The sequence below is a fragment of the Haemorhous mexicanus genome, chromosome 10, assembly GCF_027477595.1.
Source record: "Haemorhous mexicanus isolate bHaeMex1 chromosome 10, bHaeMex1.pri, whole genome shotgun sequence".
Classification (NCBI taxonomy): Eukaryota; Metazoa; Chordata; class Aves; order Passeriformes; family Fringillidae; genus Haemorhous; species Haemorhous mexicanus.
The window spans coordinates 2,180,639-2,202,650 of NC_082350.1; the positions used below are offsets into that span (position 1 = coordinate 2,180,639).

At 43.8% G+C, this 22,012-nt stretch overlaps 1 protein-coding gene across 2 annotated transcripts in view; it reads left to right on the forward strand.

The window, feature by feature from the left end:
• The window catches only part of LOC132331499 (vesicle-associated membrane protein 2-like), a 57,430-nt gene that overhangs the window by 25,054 nt on the left and 10,364 nt on the right, over positions 1-22,012 (forward strand). For both annotated transcript variants that reach the window (XM_059854917.1, XM_059854918.1), the window contains 3 exons: positions 14,148-14,256; positions 19,256-19,414; positions 21,324-21,375. In XM_059854917.1, the coding sequence (XP_059710900.1) occupies positions 14,148-14,256; positions 19,256-19,414; positions 21,324-21,375 (320 nt within the window). The remainder of the gene's footprint in view (positions 1-14,147; positions 14,257-19,255; positions 19,415-21,323; positions 21,376-22,012) is intronic.

The window sequence follows — 22,012 nt, forward strand, 5'->3', positions numbered from 1 at the left end:
GAGGAATTGGTTTTTTTGACCAAAATGTGAAGACAGTAGTTAACACTTTATATGAAGTTTAAAGTTATGCACTAATGCAGCACAGGATTTGAACTATAAAAGCTGAAATCCCTTAGGCATTCTAAGGGCATCCATCCCATCCACAGGGCTCCAGCAGCACTGGGAGTCTGGAGCCCAGAGCACAGCCCTGCCCCAGAGTGATGACTGCACTGCACAAGGACACTGGGGCCACAAAGGAATAGCAGTAAAAAAGTCACAACTCTATCAGTGCATTGAATCTTGCTGTAGGTAGGCTGAATTTGTTGTGGACAGGTGGATGCAATTCCCAATATTCAGCTGGACTAGCAGTAGAAAGTTATTTATTTTTATGGAAATAAAATGCATGAATAACATTTACTTTTCAAGTATGTATCTGTACCAGAATTGTAGTAGCAGCAGGTAATACTTTGCCCTTCAAGGGATGGAGCAGATGGAAAAATTGAGAGAGCTTGAGGGGCAGCTTTGAGGGCAGGGAATGCCAACTCTGGGAATGTTCCAGTCAGCTGACTTCTGCTCTATTTATATCAACAGGAGTTTATGGTTGATTGGAAATGTGTTGTTTTTCCCAAGTATGATTGTCACCAGTTCTTCTTGTCACTTGAATAACACGGACAGTTCAAATGTTTATTAAGTCTTTGACTTTTAAAGCATACATTCAAACTCAAATGTTCCTTCTCAATCCCAAGGAGTTTTTTATTTCCAAAGAAGGACATGAGAAACAAGTGATTACTTTTGAAGTACTGCAGAAGTAATTAACTTCCAAGTTTCAGAGGAATGGAAAGCAAAGCAGAAATGCTCCCTCAGCAGGCAGGGAGGGACTCTTTCCATTTACCCAGAGAGCCCCAAGGGCTGCTTGTAAGGCTGCAGCTCACTGGGGAGTTTCAGGCATGAAAATGTTTGGGCATTTTCACAAATAGCAAAAGGCAGAGTCTTGAGTGTAACCAACCTGAAAGATACAACCAGAGTAAACTGGTCTCTACTGAATTAGTAGATGTTTATAGATTTACTGGGGAAGAAAAGCAAAACTGAAGTTCAGTTTCTGGCCTGTTGCAGTTGGCAGATGGTCACAGCATTGATCCACAGAGTGTGGCTGTGAGCTCCAGAAACTGCACCAGGGCTCTGGGAATGGGATTTAAACATGGGCTCTGTGTAATGCAAAGAGGATCTTTAAAAAATCAGAGTTGGAGGGCAAGAGAGATGGTAAAATAAAGGTGGGAGCTTAGCCCAAGGAGAAACCACAGGGGCTCTTGGGGATCCCATGAGGATGGGGAGCTCAGGAGAGGTGCCTGTGATGCTACAGACCAATCTTACTTGGCATATTTGAAGTTTCAATATAGTTCTTGAAGTTTCAATATAGTTCATAGTTTTCTGTATTTAATGAATTGCATTAGTTTACCAAGTGATTTATTTGGCCAAATAATCTCAGAAATCTTTTTTTAGAAGGTCTTTAAAGCTCTGGCTTTGTTTTATTTGAGATATTCTGTGGTTTTGGAGAGTTTTTTTTTTTAATTCAGTGAGAACTTGAAGTGAGAAGTTAGCCTTTACTGCTTTAATGTATTTCATTGGTTAAATGGAATCCAGTTTTAGGAATTGATGGATGTTGAAACTGGGAAGAAGGGACATTGTGTGTGAATATAACACTGTGGGAAGGTGCAGCCCTGTGATGGGCACTTGTAAATGATGGCTGTACTTCATGGAAGCTCTTCAGGAACTGAATGTGACCTTTTGGCAGAAAATGGGGGTGAGAGTTTGGCTCTCTGTACAGATCCCTGTGCTGTTCTCTGACACTTGCACAGACTGCTATTTAAGTCATTAATAGGTGGGATAAAATATTCACTGCAGTTTTCTTGGCCAAGTAGCTAGACAAAATTTAAACTTAACAAGCCTCCTGATAATTAAGATTTAAGTAGAGGTGGTAATTACCCTGTGAAGTTTTGCTGTGATGAAACTGCCACTGAACAGCAGTGGCAAATACATAGGTTAAAAAAACTCTTCACTGCTGATGGAAATGTGACTTTCTTTCAGCAGTTTTGTTGTTTCTGGGATTAAAAAAAACCAACCAAACAAAAAACCTGTTAAGAGTCAATTTACTTCTAAAATGCAGAAATTCTAAAATTCTTTCATTCTAAAATTTACTTCTAAATCAGCAATGCTGGGAAGTGATGTACAGGAAAATGGGAAGCCCCATAGCCTCCTGGGTTTGGATCTGAAATGCATACAGTTAGTGGGCAGCTGAACTGAAAAGCAAATTACCCCCTGAGAGCATCTCTGAGGTGGGAGGTGATGGTCTCCCTCCAGGGCTGTCTTTAGGAGAGTCCTCTCACCCTGCAGGCAGAGACCATCACTACCTACTTGTAAGAGGAATGAGAACCTGAAGAACATCTAATTTTATGGGGGTGCTAGAAGTCTCTCTGGGTTTTAATCTGAGTCTCTTACAAGACAGGCAGAAAAACCATCCTTCACTCTTAAGTAAATACTACTTAAAAGCAAGGAAAGTTTATCAACCTCAGCAGTGCTTTGAGAGCCTTCCTTGCTGTCTGTGTCAGTTCCCTTTTCCGTGGCTGCAGCTCTCAGGTTTCTGTGACTGAGATGACCCCTGAGGTGTTAGAAAGTCTCTTTTTTCCCAGCCCCACGACCAAAGAAGTAGTCAGGATTCCTCAGCTCTGGTTTTCAAGGTTGTTTATTTTCTCTTATCTCTTACATTCTTTCTCTGACCTGCTGAAATCTGTCCAGCAGGTCGGGTTGTGGCACACTGACCCCCCTTGGGGTGGTGTTAGCTTTTTATACTAAGAACTATGTGTACTTTATTTACAATAATTTCCCAATACCTATCACCTATGTTAGACAGTCTGTCTCTACTCTAAACCAATCCAGAAGTGTCACCATCACAGCAGAAGATGGAGGACAAGAAGAAGGAGAAGGACAGGACAAACCCAGATTCCTCCATCTTGCCTCTCGAACCCCCATTCTAAAAACCCCAAAATTCTACTTTTTCACCCTGTGACAAATTCACTACCATTCTACTCAAACTCTTGTGTCTTGTAACTCCTCACACAAAGTTGGTAATTGTTTCCATGGGCTAAAATCAAGGCACAGGTGTCTTTGACTCCGTGCCAAGGTCTCTGAGCCCCTTGCCAGGGTCTTGAGTCCTCCAGGGCAGCCACAGGAATGTCCTGGGTCCCAACATCTCCCCCTTCTTCTTGCACCTCCTTTGCAGCCCTGTTCATGGGCTACATGCACTGAAAAAGGCATGGCAAAAGGAGCAGAAGAATTACAGCCCTACTAAAATGTAAAAAGCTGTTTTCAAAAGTTCTTCCACAATGGTGAAAGGTCAAAGAAATCAAACACACCATTCAACCAAGAGCCAGTAACTTCTCCAAGTCTGGCTACACCTTCTAGCAATTGCTTTATGTTTTCATGAATTGATTTTGAGTGATAGACAAGTTCATGCAGCACCTTTCTTCAGACTCTTCACATGTGCCCATGTGTCAGCAATAAATAGTCAATTGCTGCCCTGGTTTGAAGAGTGGCTCGTCTTACACTGCTGATGCCTGTTGACATGTCACTCAGTGCAAAAGAGGTGGCACGAGCATGCTTGCTCAGCCAACAACCCACTTGGTCCAACTGAGTCCAGGCTGCTCCTGATGCTGCCTGAGGTGAGAATATTGCTACTGCAATTCTCAGAGCCTTGTTCCATGTGTGAACACTGTCATCACAAACTGGATCATACTGTTTGACCGACATTTCCCTCTATGTTTCTGCTCTTTTAAAATGTCAGCAGCAGCTCCTGAGTCAGAAAGCAAGGGGTGCTGAGCCAAGGCCGCCCTGCTCCTTCCCTCCAGCCCTGCCCTGCTGCTCCCTGGGTACTGTTTGGGGTAAACCAAGAGCTGGAAGCAGGGCATGCTCTCCCTGCTCTGCACAGGGGATGTCCAGCCCTGGGGTGACACATCAGAAAGAGGAACTTTGCAGGTAACACCTGTAACACCTGCTCAGAAACAGGAACTTGGCTTAGAGCTGAGCTGTGTCCTCTGGGACTGCTCTGGAGCTTTGTCTTGGTTTCAAAAGCCAGGTGTTTGCTAAGGAGGGTAGGAGCCTCCCCTGAAATGGAAAATGTAAACCCCCCCAACCCCCCCCTTTTCCAAATTGCTATAAATTTTAGATTAAGGGGCTCTCAGGCAAAAAATATGGGAGCAGGAATAACAGTTCTTTAATAGGGAAGAAAATAAAGAGATAAACAGTGCAGTAAACTAAACCAACACTGACAGAGCCAGAACACAGTCTGACACCCTGTGGGTCTGGGTGCTGGCAGCAGTCCCATTGGAATTGTGGCTGCAGCCCTCCTGGAATGCCAGGGGTGGTTCTGCTGGAGCAGGGATCCTGTAGAAAGGTGTAGTCTTCCTCTGAAGATCCAGTGGAAGAGGCAGCTGCTGTTCCTCGGGGAATCCAGTGGAGAAGCTGTGTTGGTGTTCCAGAATCTCCAGCTTATATCCAGGTAGGAATGCTTGGCTCCTCCCTCTGGGCTCACATCTCCCAATGAGATGCTGTAGCTCTTACCACTCATGCAGTGACATTGAGTGGCCTCTTATCAGCAGGTGTCCCCCCAGTTGTGGAAGAGATAAGGAAAACTGCCCACTTAACAGAAGACAACTGCCATACAGATGGTAAATAGAATATAACTTGCCTGACAGTCCAGGACAAGCTTCTCCTTACAGGCTTGTGAGTCTGGAATTCTGCCAGACCACACCAGCGTGTTCAACCTCCTTGGGCTTCTTCAAATCTGCTCCAGCTTTGGAGTCCTGAATTTTGGAAACGTTTCTCTAGCAACGTTTGCTGTTTATGTCTTTGCCCTATAGATTTTTAGGGAGGCAGATTGCATTTCTTAGCTTCCAGTAAGAAATGGCAGCAATGACAGTGACTCATTTATTGTTTTATTCTTGCTTTGTTTCAGATGTGTCTCACCAAGGCTCTGAGTAAAGCTTTCTTCTGTTAGGCTTCCTCTCTCTCACAGCCTGCTGTCCTTTGGTGATTTATGCTCTAATCCAGTGTCGTGCATTTGCAATCAGCTTTTTCTTTCCCAAATTTCACATCAGTAACTTAGGGCAAGGAAAAGAAAGGCTTTGTGTTATCCAGGATTAATTAATTTATTTTATTTATTTATTTTACTTTTATTTATCCAGTGTTATCCAGGGTTTGACTTCTCTGCTGAATCTTTTCTTTGTTTTGGTTTGTTGGGGTTTTGTCACTGTAGTTGAGGGGGGGGTTTAATAAAGTTTGCTGGGGAGAAAAGTGCCCCTCTTGCTGTGATGGTCAGTCTTTGAGTCCTTTTTCCAGGGGTGTAACCTCAGTGTGCAGGACAGAGCTGAAGGTACTGAAGTACCAAAGGGATTTAGGGGCCACTTCAGCTCAAATGAACCCCACTAACATAACTGATGGAGCTAATGGAGCATAAAGAACCTTGGTAAAATAAAATTCTGGCATTTTTTTGTAACTGTGTGTCCATTTACATACGCTAGATTTCATCTGTATTGAAATAGTAACATGAGAGAACATTAGGTCACAGAGCTGATCTTTGTGCCAGTTTTATTGCCTTTAGCCCACACCTTCACCCAGATGACTCAAGGTTAACAAGATGAAAAGCATCAAAAGAATTAAAAAGGGAAAAAAAAAAGAAGTTTGTGTTCTTACAGCTGGTGAAGAGAAATTATTACAGGAGCCTGCAAACTGGCAATTCTGAAACCTTGTAAGAATTAATAGAAGGTGCAGTCAATACTACCTAGGAACTAGAGATAACACTTCCTTCTGAAAGCTGACTTCAGTGCAATACAGTGTTTTGGTGTTCTTCTCTGTGGACATTGCACTGAAGATAGATTTTAGTTATTAACTATTATGAACATATCACAGAAATTATTTTCCATATGTTTTACTAAACAAATTTCTATCTGAAAGCAGCCTGATGGAAATTAAGCAAATTATGAATTTAAACAAGCAAAATGTAGAAAACCATAAATGACATTTGTCTCATTTTACAATATAATGTTAATACCTATATAAATATTAAGAGAAAGGGTTTTTATTATTGCTTACACCTGTATTTGCTTTCATTCTCTAATGAAAATAAATCTCATTTAGTATAAAAATTACAATTCGTTTCATACCAGCCAATGAGAATTAACCCTTATCTAAGAAAAAAACACATAGTATGGGACTAAAATGGGCTGATGTCACAGGTCAGTCTGTGGAAATTACCACAAAAGGAGATTTACTTTAGAGTTGGTTTGGGTTTTTTTCAGTGCTCTGCATGTGAGTATACAAATTTGCAGATGTGAAGATGGAACTGGTCAAGTGGGATCTAAAGGCATGGCTGAAAGTTCCCTATCAGTAACCTGCATTAATTCTATGCTGCTGAACCATGTGGACAGAGCTTGAGATCTGCCTTGTTGTTGTATCCAGCAGCATGGTGTCCAGAAACTGAAGTGTTTCTAAATGAATATGACATTATAGGTGTTAGAAATGAAGATGTGACAAATAAAAGTATTTCTCTGTTCTTGGTAGGAAAGGAAACACAAGAACCTCACAGTCATAAATAACACAGATAGCAAATAGTGTTAATGAAAAAATTTTCCAGGTGCAGGTATGTAAATCCAAGGGCTTCAAATGATGAAAGAATGTTCTTAAAAATATCACTGTAGATCAGAATTTCCTCTAATCCCTCTAGTTAGTAAGCAACATTCATTTGGCTTGAGTAGAAGATACCGTAGAAGATAAATCAGTTGCTCATCACTAACCTAACAATGTTGATCAAATTAAAGATGATGTCTTAGGGTTCCTTTCCTTTTCCTCTGTGTGCATATTTAGGACACCAGATGGTTAATGCAGTCACAATAAACTAGTGGGAATATTTAATTAAATGTGTTCCCAGGACATTAAATGCAGAGCATTATCCTTTGGCTGGTGATCAGAGTAAATATTTGGTAATAAGGGAGAGTCCTTGTAGAATATTATTGGTAATACACAAAAAGCACATGTGAGGACAGAGCTGTGTTCAAAGCAGAACTTTCTTCCCAAAATGAAGACATCTCAAATGCCAATTCATTTATACCTGGGGTTTTGTTCTACCACCAGTTCACCATTACTTATGACACAGTTATTACAGACAGCATGAGGAATCATTTGAAACTTGATAGTCCTGGACTGGAATTAGCCTAAGCTTGGAGCCATTTGCCTGTCAATAGTCACATTTTTACTGAATACTGAAGGGCTCACATAGAAAAAAAAGACAATGAAGAGCAAATCTCTGCTCAATCAGTGATGCTTCCCTTGTAGGTGAAGGGAGCCTCTTTGCTCTTGTTGGGAGCTAATTCTAGAGATCTCAGAGGGCTGAAAACATCTTCCTGTAGTCTGAAAAATCCCTGCAGCCACAGTCTGCAGATAGCCACTAGCCCAGCAGTGATACTCCTCTGTCAATCAGCTCTTATCTCCTCAGCCTAACCAGTTTTATGATATCACAGCTTTTTTACTCCCATTGAGCAGCTTTTTTTTGTTCCCATGCAGAAGTGACATGAGTAGAATGAAAACAAGGATGAACCTAACTTACTAAAATAGGCTGGTTAGTAATGGTGGGGGGAAGATGAGCTAGAAATCTGAAATACATACAGTTAGTGGGCAGCTGAACTGAAAAGCAAATTCCCCCCCTGAGAGCATCTCAGGGGTGGGAAGTGATGGTCTCCAGCCAGGGCTGTCTTTTGACACCCTGCAGGCAGAGAACATCATTACCTGCTTGTAAGAGCAATGAGAACATGAAGAACACCTGATTTTATGGGGGTGCTAGAAGTCTCTCTGCACCTCTCCTGGCAGAATTAGTGTGTGCTTTTCAAAGAGTAACAGCACCGGCCATTTGACACTATCCTGGCTCACCACAAAACATTGGTGGGAGGTGCTGGGGTGGATGATGAATGTCTCTTTCCTGGACACAAGGAGAAACATGACTGTCCTCCCACAGCTGGGGTGGGCCCATGCTAATGTTGAGTTTGGTTCTGAGTCTGAAGGCCCAGAATCTTCAAGGAGTTTAAATATCAATTCTTTTGAGAGGTGACACCTGAATAGAGGAGCACAGAATTTGAGTCTGCTCTCTTTATCAGGCTGGGTTTTGTTTGGGTTGTGCCAAACCTCACATGGTCACACTGATTGGGAAGAAAGCTTTTTTAGCTAGGCTTGGCTAAACTGACCTCATGCAGAAATAAAATCCCACGTGAGAATGACACATCTGATTCCAACAAGCTGGAAACCTGCAAATTCCTCCAGGATGCAGAAATCTCCAAGGACAGTCAGAACAAGTCCCTCCCTGCAAACCATCGGTGGAAAAATTGGTTTAGCTGTTACTGCTTAGGGATAAACAAGGCAAGCCCAAAACTAACAGCAAACCCCAGGGCTGTAGAGCTCCTTTATTTCCTTAGAGACCCTCATGCCTCAAAGCTTCCCAGTTCCCAGATGAACATTTCTGCAGCAGGGACAATGGGAGATGGGTTTGTTTCTGCAGCTGCTCCTTGGGCCAGAACCTTCACTGACATGCACTATAGTAGTGTATAAATGTGCATTTGTAGCTAATTTTAATAATTGTTTTAGAGTGACATCTCGAGAGTACAAAGCTATGGAAGTGTTCTGATTTACTTTACAGTTAAACAAAGGGGTGTTTCTGGTGTATTTTTCAAATGCCTTTGAAACCACAAGCTGTCAGACTCTGCTCCCACAGCAAAGCCCAAAGGGGTGGGTGCCTTCTGAAGGGGTCCATGTAGAAAAAGTGTCTTAAACATGTGTAAGTTACAGCAGTAAATATGTACTGCACAAATATCATACCTGAACAATAATAAAAAAAAAGGAATAATAATTTTGTTTTATTTGAGCAACAGGGAAAGGGTTTGAGGAAAGAGGACTCAGACTAGGGTTCTTCAAAAATTCTTTTCATTTTTGATAGGGATCATGAATCAGATCTGCTGCACTGATGCATAGTCAGTGCCCCTGCCCTGAGCTGTGCCAGCTGACACCCCTGGAGCTGTCTGGTGGGGTTCTCACTTCCCATGGCCTCAGCTTCAGCTGTTTCTCACTGTTTGTGTCTGAGGGGTAGAAAATAACTCCTGCTGCTAGAAATAGGTTGTGTGCTCTGACTGGAGTCAGAGTTGGAGAGGAGCAGGAGGAGGACAGGGAAGAGGCTGGGCTGCTCTGCCCCAGCCTTTCTGTGCCAGGGAGTAGCCCCTCCACTCCTGTACCTGTATCCTGCCATGTGTGGGATAACAGCTGTTCCTTAGCTCAGAGCATGTTGGTAGGATAAAGACTTTGAAAGGATTAGGTCCTGCAGTTGGAAGCTTTAAGAGGCCCTTTGGATGGATAAAAGAAGATGCTGAAAGCAGCCTTGCAGCTCCTCATGTGAACTGTACCAAGGCACAGTGGTGGCCTGGCATCCTCCTGGTGTTCGCCTCTCCCTTCCCTAGCCTGACTAAGGGAAAAAATTCTGCTGTGTAGCTCACACATATGAACAAAAATAAAAGCGTGTGTCAGATGGTTTCCCAAAATATTAGATACACAATCATCCTTAGTGTTCTTCCAGCCAGTGCTGAAATGCAAAACAGTAACACTGGATATCTCCAATTCTCTCGTAATTAAGAGTAGCAGCTGCCTTTCACTGTCAGGTCTAAACAGCAAGTTGTTTCCAAAACATCTCAGTGAGATGACAAATCTCAGTCAGGAATTTGACCCCCCAGTTTCAGGCCCAGCTGGGAGAGCTGAGATGTCTGAGTCAGCTGAGCCCACTTTGCTGAATCACTCAGAAAGTCCCTGGAGGTTTCTTCCAAGGTGGCTGCAAACACAGAGCCTGCAGTGCTCTCAGTCTGCTGGGCTGCCTCTGTGCTGACTGACCCACATCTGCTTGGTCTCTGATGGCACAGGGTGCCTGCTATTTAAGAGTATTTGCTAGGGATTCATATCCTTTTTCACCAACAATAGCAGAATTTTGTTCCTCTTTCAAAATTAATGTGACTTGTTCTTGGGAATGGCAGTTCTCAGCACCAATGGTAATTTTTTCTCTTTTCCTAAAACAAAGTACACAAGTGTGGTGGAGCTTTTGTATGGATTTTGCATTCTTCGTAGCTCCCCAAAATCATGCCAGACCATGAGAAATTATACTTTAAAGTTGTGATGCTTCATGTATTTCAAAAGGAAGTTCTACAACATAGTGCTAATATTTTTGCATAAATTTCTTTGAATAACACTTCTGAGAAGTTATAAGCTGGTATGACATGGTCCAGAGGCAATAATAGAAGAATTATGTAAATGCAGGAAGAATGATGTAAATGTAGGCTGGGCTTTAATTCCAGCTTTAATTTTTGCTCTGTGATATTGCAGAGAATGTCTGTGCTTTCAAGTGATGCAGGCCTTCAGTTACTTTCTTTACCAGAAAGCTTGGATTAGATTTTAGGTAATTAATTAAGATGGGCATGTTAATTACGAGCTTGCTGTGCCTGAGCATAAAGATTGTCACCTCTCTTTGGTGGCTGCAGTAACTTCTGCTGTCACTGCCATATTTTCTGAAAAATCCTCTTTGCCCAGGATTTTTTCCTGGGAAGCTGAGAAGCCTCAGAGAGGAATGAAAACAATAATTATCTGATTGCTGCTCCTGTGGCTTGGACATTGTTTACCACCAGGTGAATGTTTGATTGGTTCCATGTGAATTGTTTTGAATTAATGACCAATCACAGCCAGCTGTGTCAGACTCTCTGAGTCAGTCACGAGTCTTTATTCATTCTTGTTAAGCCTCCTGATGTGTCTTCTCTTTCTTTAGTATAGCAATATAATGTAATATCATATAATATCATTATATCATATCATAAATCAGCCTTCTGAGAACATGGAGTCAGATTCTTATCTCTCACCTCGTCCTGGGGACCCTCACAAACACCACACCCTGCAACTCCTGCAGCTGTAAAAACCCATCCTTCCCATCATCTCCTGCCTTGTGCAGGGAGCAGAGAAGCCCCAGAAAATGCAGCTGAAACCAAATAAGATGGCAGCAAGAATGCTGGAAGAGAACAACCTTGAAAGTATCTACCTCATGTCAAGTAATTTTAAGGACAGCTTGGGAGCTACAAAAAAAAGATGAGAATTACTAGGCAGAAAAGGTGCATGGCAGAGCTCCAAATGTGGAGTTATTTCGTAGCTCTGACCAAGAACATCACTGAATTTATGAGCTCTGCTTACAGCAAAACATGTGGCAGGGAAAACCTCTTCTCACATACTCCTCTTCTGTAGCCTCTGGGATTCCAACAGTGCATAACTCAAGAGAGGAGCTCTCCTGACGTTTGTAGTAGTGACACAGTGTTTCCACAGGAGAAAATCTGCTCATGCTGATTGGGAAAATGCCTATTTACTTCCTTAACTGCAAAGAAGTTTTACAATTTTAATTTTAGCTCTATTGTTGTACCAGGATCTCCTTTGAGGCTGTTGGTGCTCCAGGGAGATCTTGTTTTGTGCTGTGCGTGATGTACTTTACAGTCGGATTTTGATCCTTTGTGACAACTCAAAATAAACCCTGTTGGGATGTGGCCATCCTTGGAGTGGTTCCCTGGCAGGTGGCAGCAGCCTCTGGTTTTAATGTTTCTAGTAGTGGCTGTGAGGTCCTCAAAGGATGGGCAAGGAGGGTGGCTCAGTTTCTGCTCTTTCAGCTGAAGCTTGCCAGTGACATTCCCACCCCCAGTGCAAGGGTGAGGTGTGAGCCACAACAGGGCTGCCAACAGCTGCTCCAGCTCTGGGAGCTTCTGGGGGCCACTGCTGCCCACAGGGATCTCAGCCCCCAGGCAACACCCTCAGACTGAACTGTGCAGCCAAAGGCACCTTTGGGGAGCTAACTTCAGTGCCCCAGGCATTTTGGCAGTGCATTGTAGCAGGCACAGGGCCGGCTACGGCTCTGTGGAGGAATGTTTAGAGATAGGTATTTGCTGAGTCATGGGAATTGAACCAGAAGTCCTCACTCTGGTCCTCCAGGCCTGCTTATCTCTCTGTGACCCCATAGGCTAGTTTCCCTAACCCCTAGAACTGGTCAGTTTCCAAGCCCCCCTAACCCTATAAAAGGGGCTGTCTTGGCCCATTTTGTCAGAAGAGCGGCATTCGGACCCTTCGCGAGACCCTCAGAATAAACCATCGTGGAACATTCTGAAGCTGCCTTCTCCTCTCTCTCGTCTGCCTTCCAGAAGCCACAGCCAGCCACAGCCCCTAAGAGCAAGCTAAAGAGCTGAAACCATAAAAGAGCTGACATCACTAAGAGCTGACAATCACTGAGCTTGCTAGGGGCCACGGCTGGCCTAGGGCACTCAGCCCCTGGAGGGCTGAGGTGTCTGGCCTTGAGACTGCTTGCCTGGGGCGCTGTGACCCTATGGGGAACCAGCTATCCAGCTAAGAAGCTAGCCATGGTGGCTTCATTATTTTACAGTGCATTAATGAGGCCATAATTGCAGCAGCATTAATCAGAGCCCAGGATGTAGCAGGGAATGATTCACAGAGAAACACTGTGTTCTCTCAGTCTGTCACTGTGGGAAGGCATTGGTGATGCATGAGTGGGATTTGTGATATTTCTCAGTTCATATGCTCAGGGATTTCCTCTGCAGCCTGAGGAAGGGTTTATTTCCCCGTGGGGAGCAGTGAGGGGGTCCCTTGCCAGAAGGGTGAGGTTCCACAGGGTAGGGTGTGGATGTGAGGGATGACTGGCTGAGGCTCAGGGACCCTGCTCAGGCTGGTGGGGAGATTTGTCTATGCAAACTCACACTCTGAGACAGAGCAGCTCTGCTGTTGGGTTTTCAGGATGCTTTGTTTTGTCCTTTGTTACAGAGCAGACTGGAGAAAGGCAGTGTTGGAGGTTGGGAGCTGCTATGCAGAAGGTCAGGGCTCTGCTCCTCTCCTCCAGGGGCTGTGGATGTGCTGGAGCTGCTCTGGTGGGCATCTGGGGACCAGCACTGGGGAGGGTCAGCATTGCTGTGCCCGAGATGACTGACCCCATGCTGTGTGCAGTTCTCACCCCCACTTCCTCCTCTGTTTCTTTCTCCTCTCTTCTGTTTGTGATGGATGTGATCCCCTCCTGTTTCTGATTGTTTCCCTCTGTTTCTCTTTGCTTGGTGAGCTCCAAACAAGAGGAGCAGGGCAGAGCTTTATCAGCACACTGAGAGGGTCACAGCCCATCCCCTCCTGCAGTAACACAGAGTGCCCAGAGCACAGTGGCTTTCCTTGGGGACAGAAGCTCTGCCCAGCTAGTCAGCCTGTGATCACTTTGGTCATTGGCCTAACTTAGGGTAGGTAATCTGAATTGTTTGCCATTTAAAAAAGCAGCAAGGGAGGTGGAAGAGTTTGATAAAGTCCCATCAAGAAGTAGTGTAAAAACTGATTGTGGTATGAGAAGGCATAGTGTGAGAAGTAGATTTGTAGAAGATTTTCAAAACTTGAGAGAAGGCTCACATAGTGTGTATCTGTATACAAACCTTGAGGTAAGAAGTGCTGATTTAGAAATGCCATGGAACAGGACAGATATTATTGAGAGAAAAATGGAACTAAAAACATGTTTCAAAGGATGGCCTGGCAAGTAAGACTAGATACTTTGGAGAAATAGAACTATGAAAGATGTACTGTAGTAGGACCCATGAGGGCTTTTGAAATGATTGGCTTTAAGGCATTTACAGCATGGTGTGGCTAAAAGCTGATAGGCCAAGAAAGGCTTATAGTGTTTTGTAATTAAAAAATAGTTGGCTTCTGATTTTGATAGTGTGATTTGTAACATCTGTATTGTCTCACCCTTCCCATGAGACTGAAAATGGAATAAAAGTGTTTAAAATGTCTCTCAGTTGCCCCATCTCTGGGTCAGAAAATAGTATTGTCTGACAGAATGGACAGTAGGGTTGTGATCCAGGAATGGAAAACAAGGAATGAAACAATGGAAAAGGTCTTTGAATAAAAAGAAAGTCCTTTGAAACTTCAAAAGTTCTTTGAAGAGAAAGGTACTTTTTACCAGCTCCAGAAAAGGGGTCGTGAACAAGTCAGGATGGTTTGGTCACTCAGGTTCTCTGGTTTTGCCCTAGGTCTGTTCCAGCATCTGCCCAGGGTCCTGCAGGGGCTGCAGGGCCCCCTCCTGCCACCAACGTGTCCAGCAACAAGAGGCTGCAGCAGACACAAGCCCAGGTGGACGAGGTAAGTGCTCAGCACCAGGGGCTGCTTGCTTGGTTCCCCCTTTGTGCAGCTCCTGCTCATCTGAAGGCCGAGGGTCCAGCACATGAGATTTGTCAGAGGGCGTACACAGTAAAGAGAGATCCTGGATATTAACATCCCTGCACCAGGAGCAGCTCTGCAGATTCAGTGTGGGCATTGCTGCCAGGCAGGAGTGACGGGGAGGATGGATGGAGACCAGAGATCTCTGAAAGCAGGTCCTGGAACTTGGGGTTTATTGCAAAGGGCCTGGGTGCAGGGCCCTACTGGGAGCTGCCAGCCACAGCTCAGAGCAGGGCTGAGAGAAGTAAAGAGAGTGGGAAAGAGAGAAGGCAAGAGCGTGGGACAGAGAAAATGAGAGAGCGAGGAAGAGTAAAAGAGGATGAGAGAGTGAGGTTCCCGTTCCAACACCATAAATCTTCTGTGCTGAATATTCTAATTCTCACCAACCAATCTAATACAACCTGTAGCATTTACATACAGCCTATAAGAATCATTACATGACCATACTGTGTTACATTTTAAACCCTAAAAACTCCTCTTTGGACCCCTTCTGCCAAGCTAGTGAGGTCTACTCTGACCCTTGGAGTTGCCTGCAAGAAGAAGGTATTGTTTCATCAAAAGGGGATTACCTTCAGCCAGCCATACCATTGTTTTCCAGTTGTTGAGTAACTAAAATATCTCAAAGCTTGCTTTCATTTCAATCTCACTTACAGTTTCCATATTATCAAAAATCTTTTGCCAGGCAATCATATTTATAAGGCTTTCCTGTTTCATCTTCCCCAACACTGCCAGTTCAGGAATTCCTCCCAGTCAGTCTGCTTAGGAGATGTCATAGTGGAAGCAGCTCTTGTGGTGTGTTCTGCACTCCTAAAGGTTAGATGCTAATTTGTCAGACTGTGTCACAGAGACAGAGGACCATCAGCTTCTCCCAGACAGATGAAAACCACCAGAACTGGGCCACTGAGGGCGGTGCTCATTAGCAGGAGCTCTATTGATTAATCATCCCAACTTATTCCCAAAGAAAGGCATCCACACAGGATGTCATAACAGCATCTCCAACCAATCCCCACTTCTTTTCTTGATCTTGGGGGACCACATGCCTGTTCCAGCACATTCTTAAATTCTTGTCTTGGCTGTGATGCCAGAGTCCCTCCAGCTGCTGTGGGAATGGGAGCAGTAACACACTACTGCTTCTGGATATACCAGGAGGAAGCAGCTGCTGTGGCATCCTTACACACCTGCTGGGTGCCTTTGTGTGCTGGGTGTTGAGGAAAGAATATTGTTCAACCCCTCCAAAGGCTGAAACAACTCCTTGCCTACTGTCTGTGGTGAAATGCACAGAGCTTGTGTGATTCTTAGAAGCCAGTTTGATAAAAGACACATTAGAAAATATGTACTAACTGTGGTATTCATATTTTCTGAAAAATTCCTTCACCCAGGATTTTCTCTTGGGAAGCTGAGAAGCTTCAGAGAAAAGGAAAACAATTCCTGTCTCATTTGCTTCTCCTGTGCTGTGCTCATGTGGAATGTGTTTGGAGATTGTTCACCCACAGGTGATTGTTCCATTGCATTCTGCTGGGAGTTGTTTTCACTCTTTGGCCAACCAGGGCCAAGCTGTGCTGGGACTCTGGAAATATGCATTTTTCACAACTACCACAAAGATACTTATTAAATACCAAAGTAAAACCCTGTGAAAAAAATGTGTATTTTATGATTGGTTTTTCTCCAATATTAAAATGAATATCCTATGTGTTGTGTTAGAAAGTTATGCAGTGTTAATTTTCTTAAGTAGGGTGTTAAATATAGTTTTAGGTTATAAAAAATGTTAAAATAGAAACTATGCTATGTAGGATAATTTTTTAAAGAAAGGACTCGCACTGAGATAGCAGCCACAGGACACCTCAATCTTTCAGAGAAAGAGAATTTATTGCTCCATTATCAGAAGAAATGAACTTCTTCCTGCCTCGCTGGGGTAGGACGATGCCATCAGGATTAGGAGGAAGAAGCTGACACTGGCCAGACAGAATCCTGTGTTTGAATGGAATTTATGCATCATGTATGAGGTGTATGAATATGCAACAGGCTGTTGCTTTTAAGGGTTAATCCTCTGTTAACGTGGGTCCTTTTTTGGGCTTATTTTGCCCAGAAAAGGTACCCGGACTGTCTGTAACTCTTTGTTTCTATTGTCTCATATTGCCCTAATCCAAATTGTCCAAATTTTTATTACTCTAATTATATTACTATTTTAATAACCATTTTATCACTATTAAACTTTTAAAATTTTAAAACCAAGTGATTGGCGTTTTTCATAACCCCTCTTATCCCCCACCTGTGCCTTTGTCCCGGCTCCCTTCTCTCCGTGCCGCCCGCAGGTGGCGGCAGAGCCCGGGCAGCGCGGGAGCTCCGGAGCTGCCGCTCTCCTCAGGGTGATGCTGCTCCATGCCCGGGAGGGTTCAGCTGTTCCTCTCCTGGGGTCTCCCGGTATTTGTGATGCTGCTCCATGCCCGGCAGGGTCTAGCTGTTCCTCTCTTGGGGTCTCCCGGTATTTGTGATGCTGCTCCATGCCCGGCAGGGTTCAGCTGTTCCTCTCTTGGGGTCTCCCGGTATTTGTGATGCTGCTCCATGCCCAGCAGGGTTCAGCTGTTCCTCTCCTGGGGTCTCCCGGTATTTGTGATGCTGCTCCATGCCCGGCAGGGTTCAGCTGTTCCTCTCCTGGGGTCTCCCGGTATTTGTGATGCTGCACCATGCCCGGGAGGGTTCAGCTGTTCCTCTCCTGGGGTCTCCCGGTATTTGTGATGCTGCTCCATGCCCGGCAGGGTTCAGCTGTTCCTCTATTGGGGTTCCCCCCCCTCACTCCTCTAGACATCGAAGAGCTTATTTTCTAAGGCCCAGACAAATATTTATCTATTTGGCAAGAATGAAATCTCGCCTGGGCAAGTGTTCACTGCAGCCAGGTTAAATTCAATAAGTAGTTCTGGGGAAAGAAAGAAAGAAAGAAACAAACAACAAACAAAGAACCAAACAACAAAACAAAGAAAAAAAAACCCAAAACCCAAAACAAAACAAACAAACAAAAAACCCCAAAACCCCCAGCAAAATGAAAAAAAACCCCAACAAACCAAAACGCCAAAACAAAGCAACCCAAAAAAACCCCCAAAACAAAAAACCCAACGAACCAAAACAAAACAAAAACCCCAAAAAACCAAGCATACAAAAAAAAACACAAACAAAAAAGCCCAACTGAAACCCCCCCAAGAATGAAGAGAATGGGTAGGAAATAGTATTTTGAATCAGCTTTTTCAAATAGTTTATAATTTTCAGTACAAATCGTTGTAGCAAGATAAAATTCAACTAATTACTAGAAATCAATAATTTAAAAAATTAGCATTGTTTTATATGAAGTTAAGTGCTTGGAAAGTTTTGGTTTGGAAAAGCAAGTAAGAAAATTTGGATTAACCAAAAATACTTAATTTTGGTTCAGATTTGGTAGACAAGTGAAACAAACCTTTTGAGACCTTCTGCCAGTCCTGTTAAAGGTTCTTCCACTATCAATTTCCTTTCGCTGTATTTGAATAATGTATCCTTTAAATAATTCTGGATTTTTGCAGGTAATAGTTAAATTTTATTAAATATGTATGACATGGAATTCCTTATTATAGAGTGTGAGAGTTAACAGACCATCAGCCTCACTCACTGCTAGAAAAAGTGGACAAAACTTTGCAGAGATTGTGACAGTCTGACATTTGCATTAGTGGTGACCTGCAGGATTCTCATCTAGTTATTGCCTTGCTAGAAGAGGATTTCACCTTAGCCAATGGATAAAATCCATGCATGAGCAGCCCTTGCCTGTTGTATCCTGGCTGTGCAATGAGCCTGAGCTCTCTGCTGCTCTTTGGGCTGAATTTGCTCAGGTGAAATGTTCTCCTCCTCCGCTTCCAAGCAGGACTTCAGATTCTGGCTGAGAAGTCATCTTGCCCAAAAGATCTGCAGAATGAGGAAATGCTTTGGTAAGGAAATGCACACAGTTCCCTTTAGAGTGGCCTTTGTCCGTCTGCTTTCTCTACTTCAGGTAAGGAAGGTATCAAATGCACAAGGAAAACAATGGCTTTTTCCTGGTGATGTCAGTCAAATTGTGCTGTAGAGATCTTCATCAGGTCTTTGTGTCTGTACAAAAGAAGTCAAAAACTTTACTCAAACTAACTGTGGTGTTTCATGAGGTCTCTTTGTTTTCTCCTTTAAAGACATCTGGCACAGTGTAGCTCACTGAGGGTGCTTCCACAGGCTGGGGTTTTGAGGCAGTGCCCAGGGAATGCCATCACACACCTATGGCAAAAGGCTGGGCATCACTGTCACTGCTTTTAATGAAGGGGTGGGACTATTTTGGGGCTGAGAACAATTTATTGCTCAGATAAACATCAGTCTCAGAGGCTGTGAGATTTTAGAGGAGCCAGCAGTCAGCCATAGCTCAAAGTAGTCACAAGTTCTTCATTACAAGGCAATATAGAACTTTCTGATCCAATGGACAGTTGCCACAGGGTTTATTTTGCTTTTCTAACCTATCACCCTTACTCACTTCTACTGCACTCTGATTACTTTTACCCAATGGGCTTCTGTGTGATGTGCACACAAATGCTTCTGTTATAACCTCTAAACTCTTGGCTACTCTACACAATTACACCCCTCCATTATAACCCTTCACCATCTCATCAATGCAGTTTCTCACTTAAGGCATATTCTTACTTACAACTATAGAAACATAAATTGATGATTTTCCTGCTTCATGTCTGTGCATTGTATTTTTACATCAATCCAAGCTTCTCCCAAGGCTGCAGATCAAACCCTCCTGTGTCTGTGGAAGTTTCTGTTTTTCCAATTTCCAGAGCTGGGTTTAGGATGAGGTGTGACACTGCAGGGTGTGACCAGATGGGTGCCCCTCAGCTTTGCTGTGGGAGGGGTGTCAGGTGTGTCTGTGCCTTCACAGGTGGTGGACATCATGAGGATGAACGTGGACAAGGTGCTGGAAAGGGACCAGAAGCTGTCGGAGCTCGACAACCGGGCAGACGCATTGCAAGCAGGTGCCTCACAGTTTGAGACCAGTGCAGCCAAGCTGAAGAGGAAATACTGGTGGAAAAATTGCAAGGTAAGGAATATAGCCCCTTGTTTGGAACCACTTCATGGCAGGAATTGCTTTCACTTGCATTTAGTGGGACTTTGCCTGCAGGATGGCACCTCTGAGTCATCTCTTCTCGTCAAGGTGAGAAGGAGGTGCCTTGACCTCGAGGCTCCAGAAGTCAAGCAACTTTGATCTTTACCAGAACCCATGATTTCTGCAGTATATGAAATGTAGATACAATGTCTGATGCTTCCCCAGTGCCTTCAAATAGGGATGGGAAAGCATTCCATGTCAATTCGTGTCAGTTCTCTGTGGGAACCACAAAACCTGATCAGGTGCAGTGAATTCCAGCAGTGGGAGAAAAGAAGCTTTTTCCTTGTGGGGATCATTGATTTGATTTTTCTTCAGGATAGTTAACCATAAAAAATACCCAAAACTGGGTTCTGCACACTGCTTTGAGAAGGGAGAAAATGACAGTCTCTTATGAAGAGGGGCTGGTTAGGCTAGAGCAGGACTTTGATCAACCAGCTGCCTTCTCTGCTGTCTCCAAAGTCTAATCCTTCCCCAAGAGCAGAGAGAGCCTCACTCTCCTTTGCTTTTTCAGACCTCCTCCAATATTTGTGTATTTTGGACCCAGAAATTCATCTTCTCTTACTCTTCTAAGATTCATGTCTTTGCTTCTTCCTACTCATGCACCACAAACAAAAGTTCAAAAGTTCAGCTTGATTTCCATTTCTCAACACCAACTTTCCAAAAGTTCAGCTTGATTTCCATTTCTCAACACCAGCTTTCCTGCTGACCACTTATGTCCACCCAAATAAAACCAGCTGTTCCCAGGGGAGAATCCCACGTGTCCCTCACTAGCTGCTATCTGCTTTGTCTCTTCAATCCACAGTGCTGTGAAATGTAGAGCAAGGCAAAATATTCGGGGTAAACTACATGTAAAAACACTCCAGAAATAAAAGGATCTACATTAGAAATTTAGCAGAGCAGGTCCTCTTTTAGCTGTTGCCCAACTGATTAGTGCAGAAGTGCAGGAAGCAGGGCTTTTGGGAGCTACAAGCACAGATTTTGAGTTAGGTTCACCCATGAGACTGCAGTCACCACAGTGACCTGCACTACCCTAAACCTTCAAACCTGCCCTCTTTCTCCTTTCCTCCTCATTCCTTCCTGCTTTCTCCTGACAAACAATCCCCCTGTCCTTCCTCTGGCTCCCAAACTCTGCAAAGAGAGGGAAGAAATTTAAAAAGAATCTCCTGCAAGCGAGTGGCTGGCTCTGTCCTCATGTTAGGAGGAATGAAGGCTTTGATTTGACATGCCCATATTTGTTGTTTTTCAGTCTTTCTGCTCACTGGGGTAATAATGGCCACTGGGCTGCAGCCTCCCTGCAGGGCTCAGCTTCCAGGGGGTCTCAGGGGCTCTGGGCAGCTCCCTGATGCTCTGGGCTGTGCATAGCTGCCTCTGCTCCTGCTCTGCACCCAGCTGCTTCCAGGAGAGCCTGCTGGCAGCTCTCCTGGCCAGCATGGGCTTCTGTCTCAGCAGCAGCAGCAGCACAAACAGCTGCTGGGCTTTGGATGGCCCCAGCTGCCTCCTCACTGCCTTCAGGAGCCTGGGGAAAGGAATGAGGTGACTCTGGTGTCAAGTGGTACCTGGCCACTGGAGCTGTTTTTCTTTGGAAACTGAGCTTTTCTTTGCTGCTGGGAATGGTTGAGGTTGGTCACTGCATCTTTAGCTGACAAACTGGCCAGCTCTGACAAGAGGCTCTGTCCATTGCTGATTTTAAACCTGGCAAAAAATTTGGGGCCTTAGCAAGTCTGCTGCAGTAAGTCTTCACAGAGGTAAAAGTATGAGGATTGAGTCACTAAGTAAAAGCAAAGAAATTGAGGGGTTAATGTCTTTCATGTGAAAACCTGACTTTCTCTTTTTCTTTTTATAGATGATGATCATCCTTGGTGTAGTATGTGCAGTCATTCTCATTATAATTATAAGTGAGTAATTCATTTTCTCTTTTATTTATGATCTCAATAGCTTGTGACTTAAGAATGGCTGATACATTAAAAAACAAAGCAACAAAAATATGGATATAAAATATTTAAAGTGATTAATTTGTGAAGTTTCCCTTCTAGTGTTATGCTTTTATAGTGAGAATTACTGCAAACTCCCTGGACACATATTGGCAGAATTTGTTGACATTTAATGTTTTTAACATTAGCATGTTACATAACTTTCCCTAGGATTAAAAGCTCTCCCTTTTTATGTTTTAAATAAATTTTTATGCAGTCTCAGAGATCTTCCTTTCAGTATGATGATGATGACTGCCACAGTCCCAGTGTTTTCTACTAAGAACAGTAATTCTTGAAATACCTCGTGCCTATAAAAAGAGGGTGAAGGCACACAGGCAAACAGGCATTCTGATGAATTTTTTAAAAGCATGTAGGTGCCTGGTTTCTGCCATATCAGCTAGAATTTGAGATGTCAGTGTTTCTGAAGATCCTTTTGCACCTCAAATGCCCAAATGTTGTTAAAAGATGGCCCAAAGTCTCACTGACTTCTTTTCTCAAAAGATCATCTCGTTCCACTCAGCTGTTGTAGGGAAGGTAGCTATGAATGAATAATGGCAGTCAT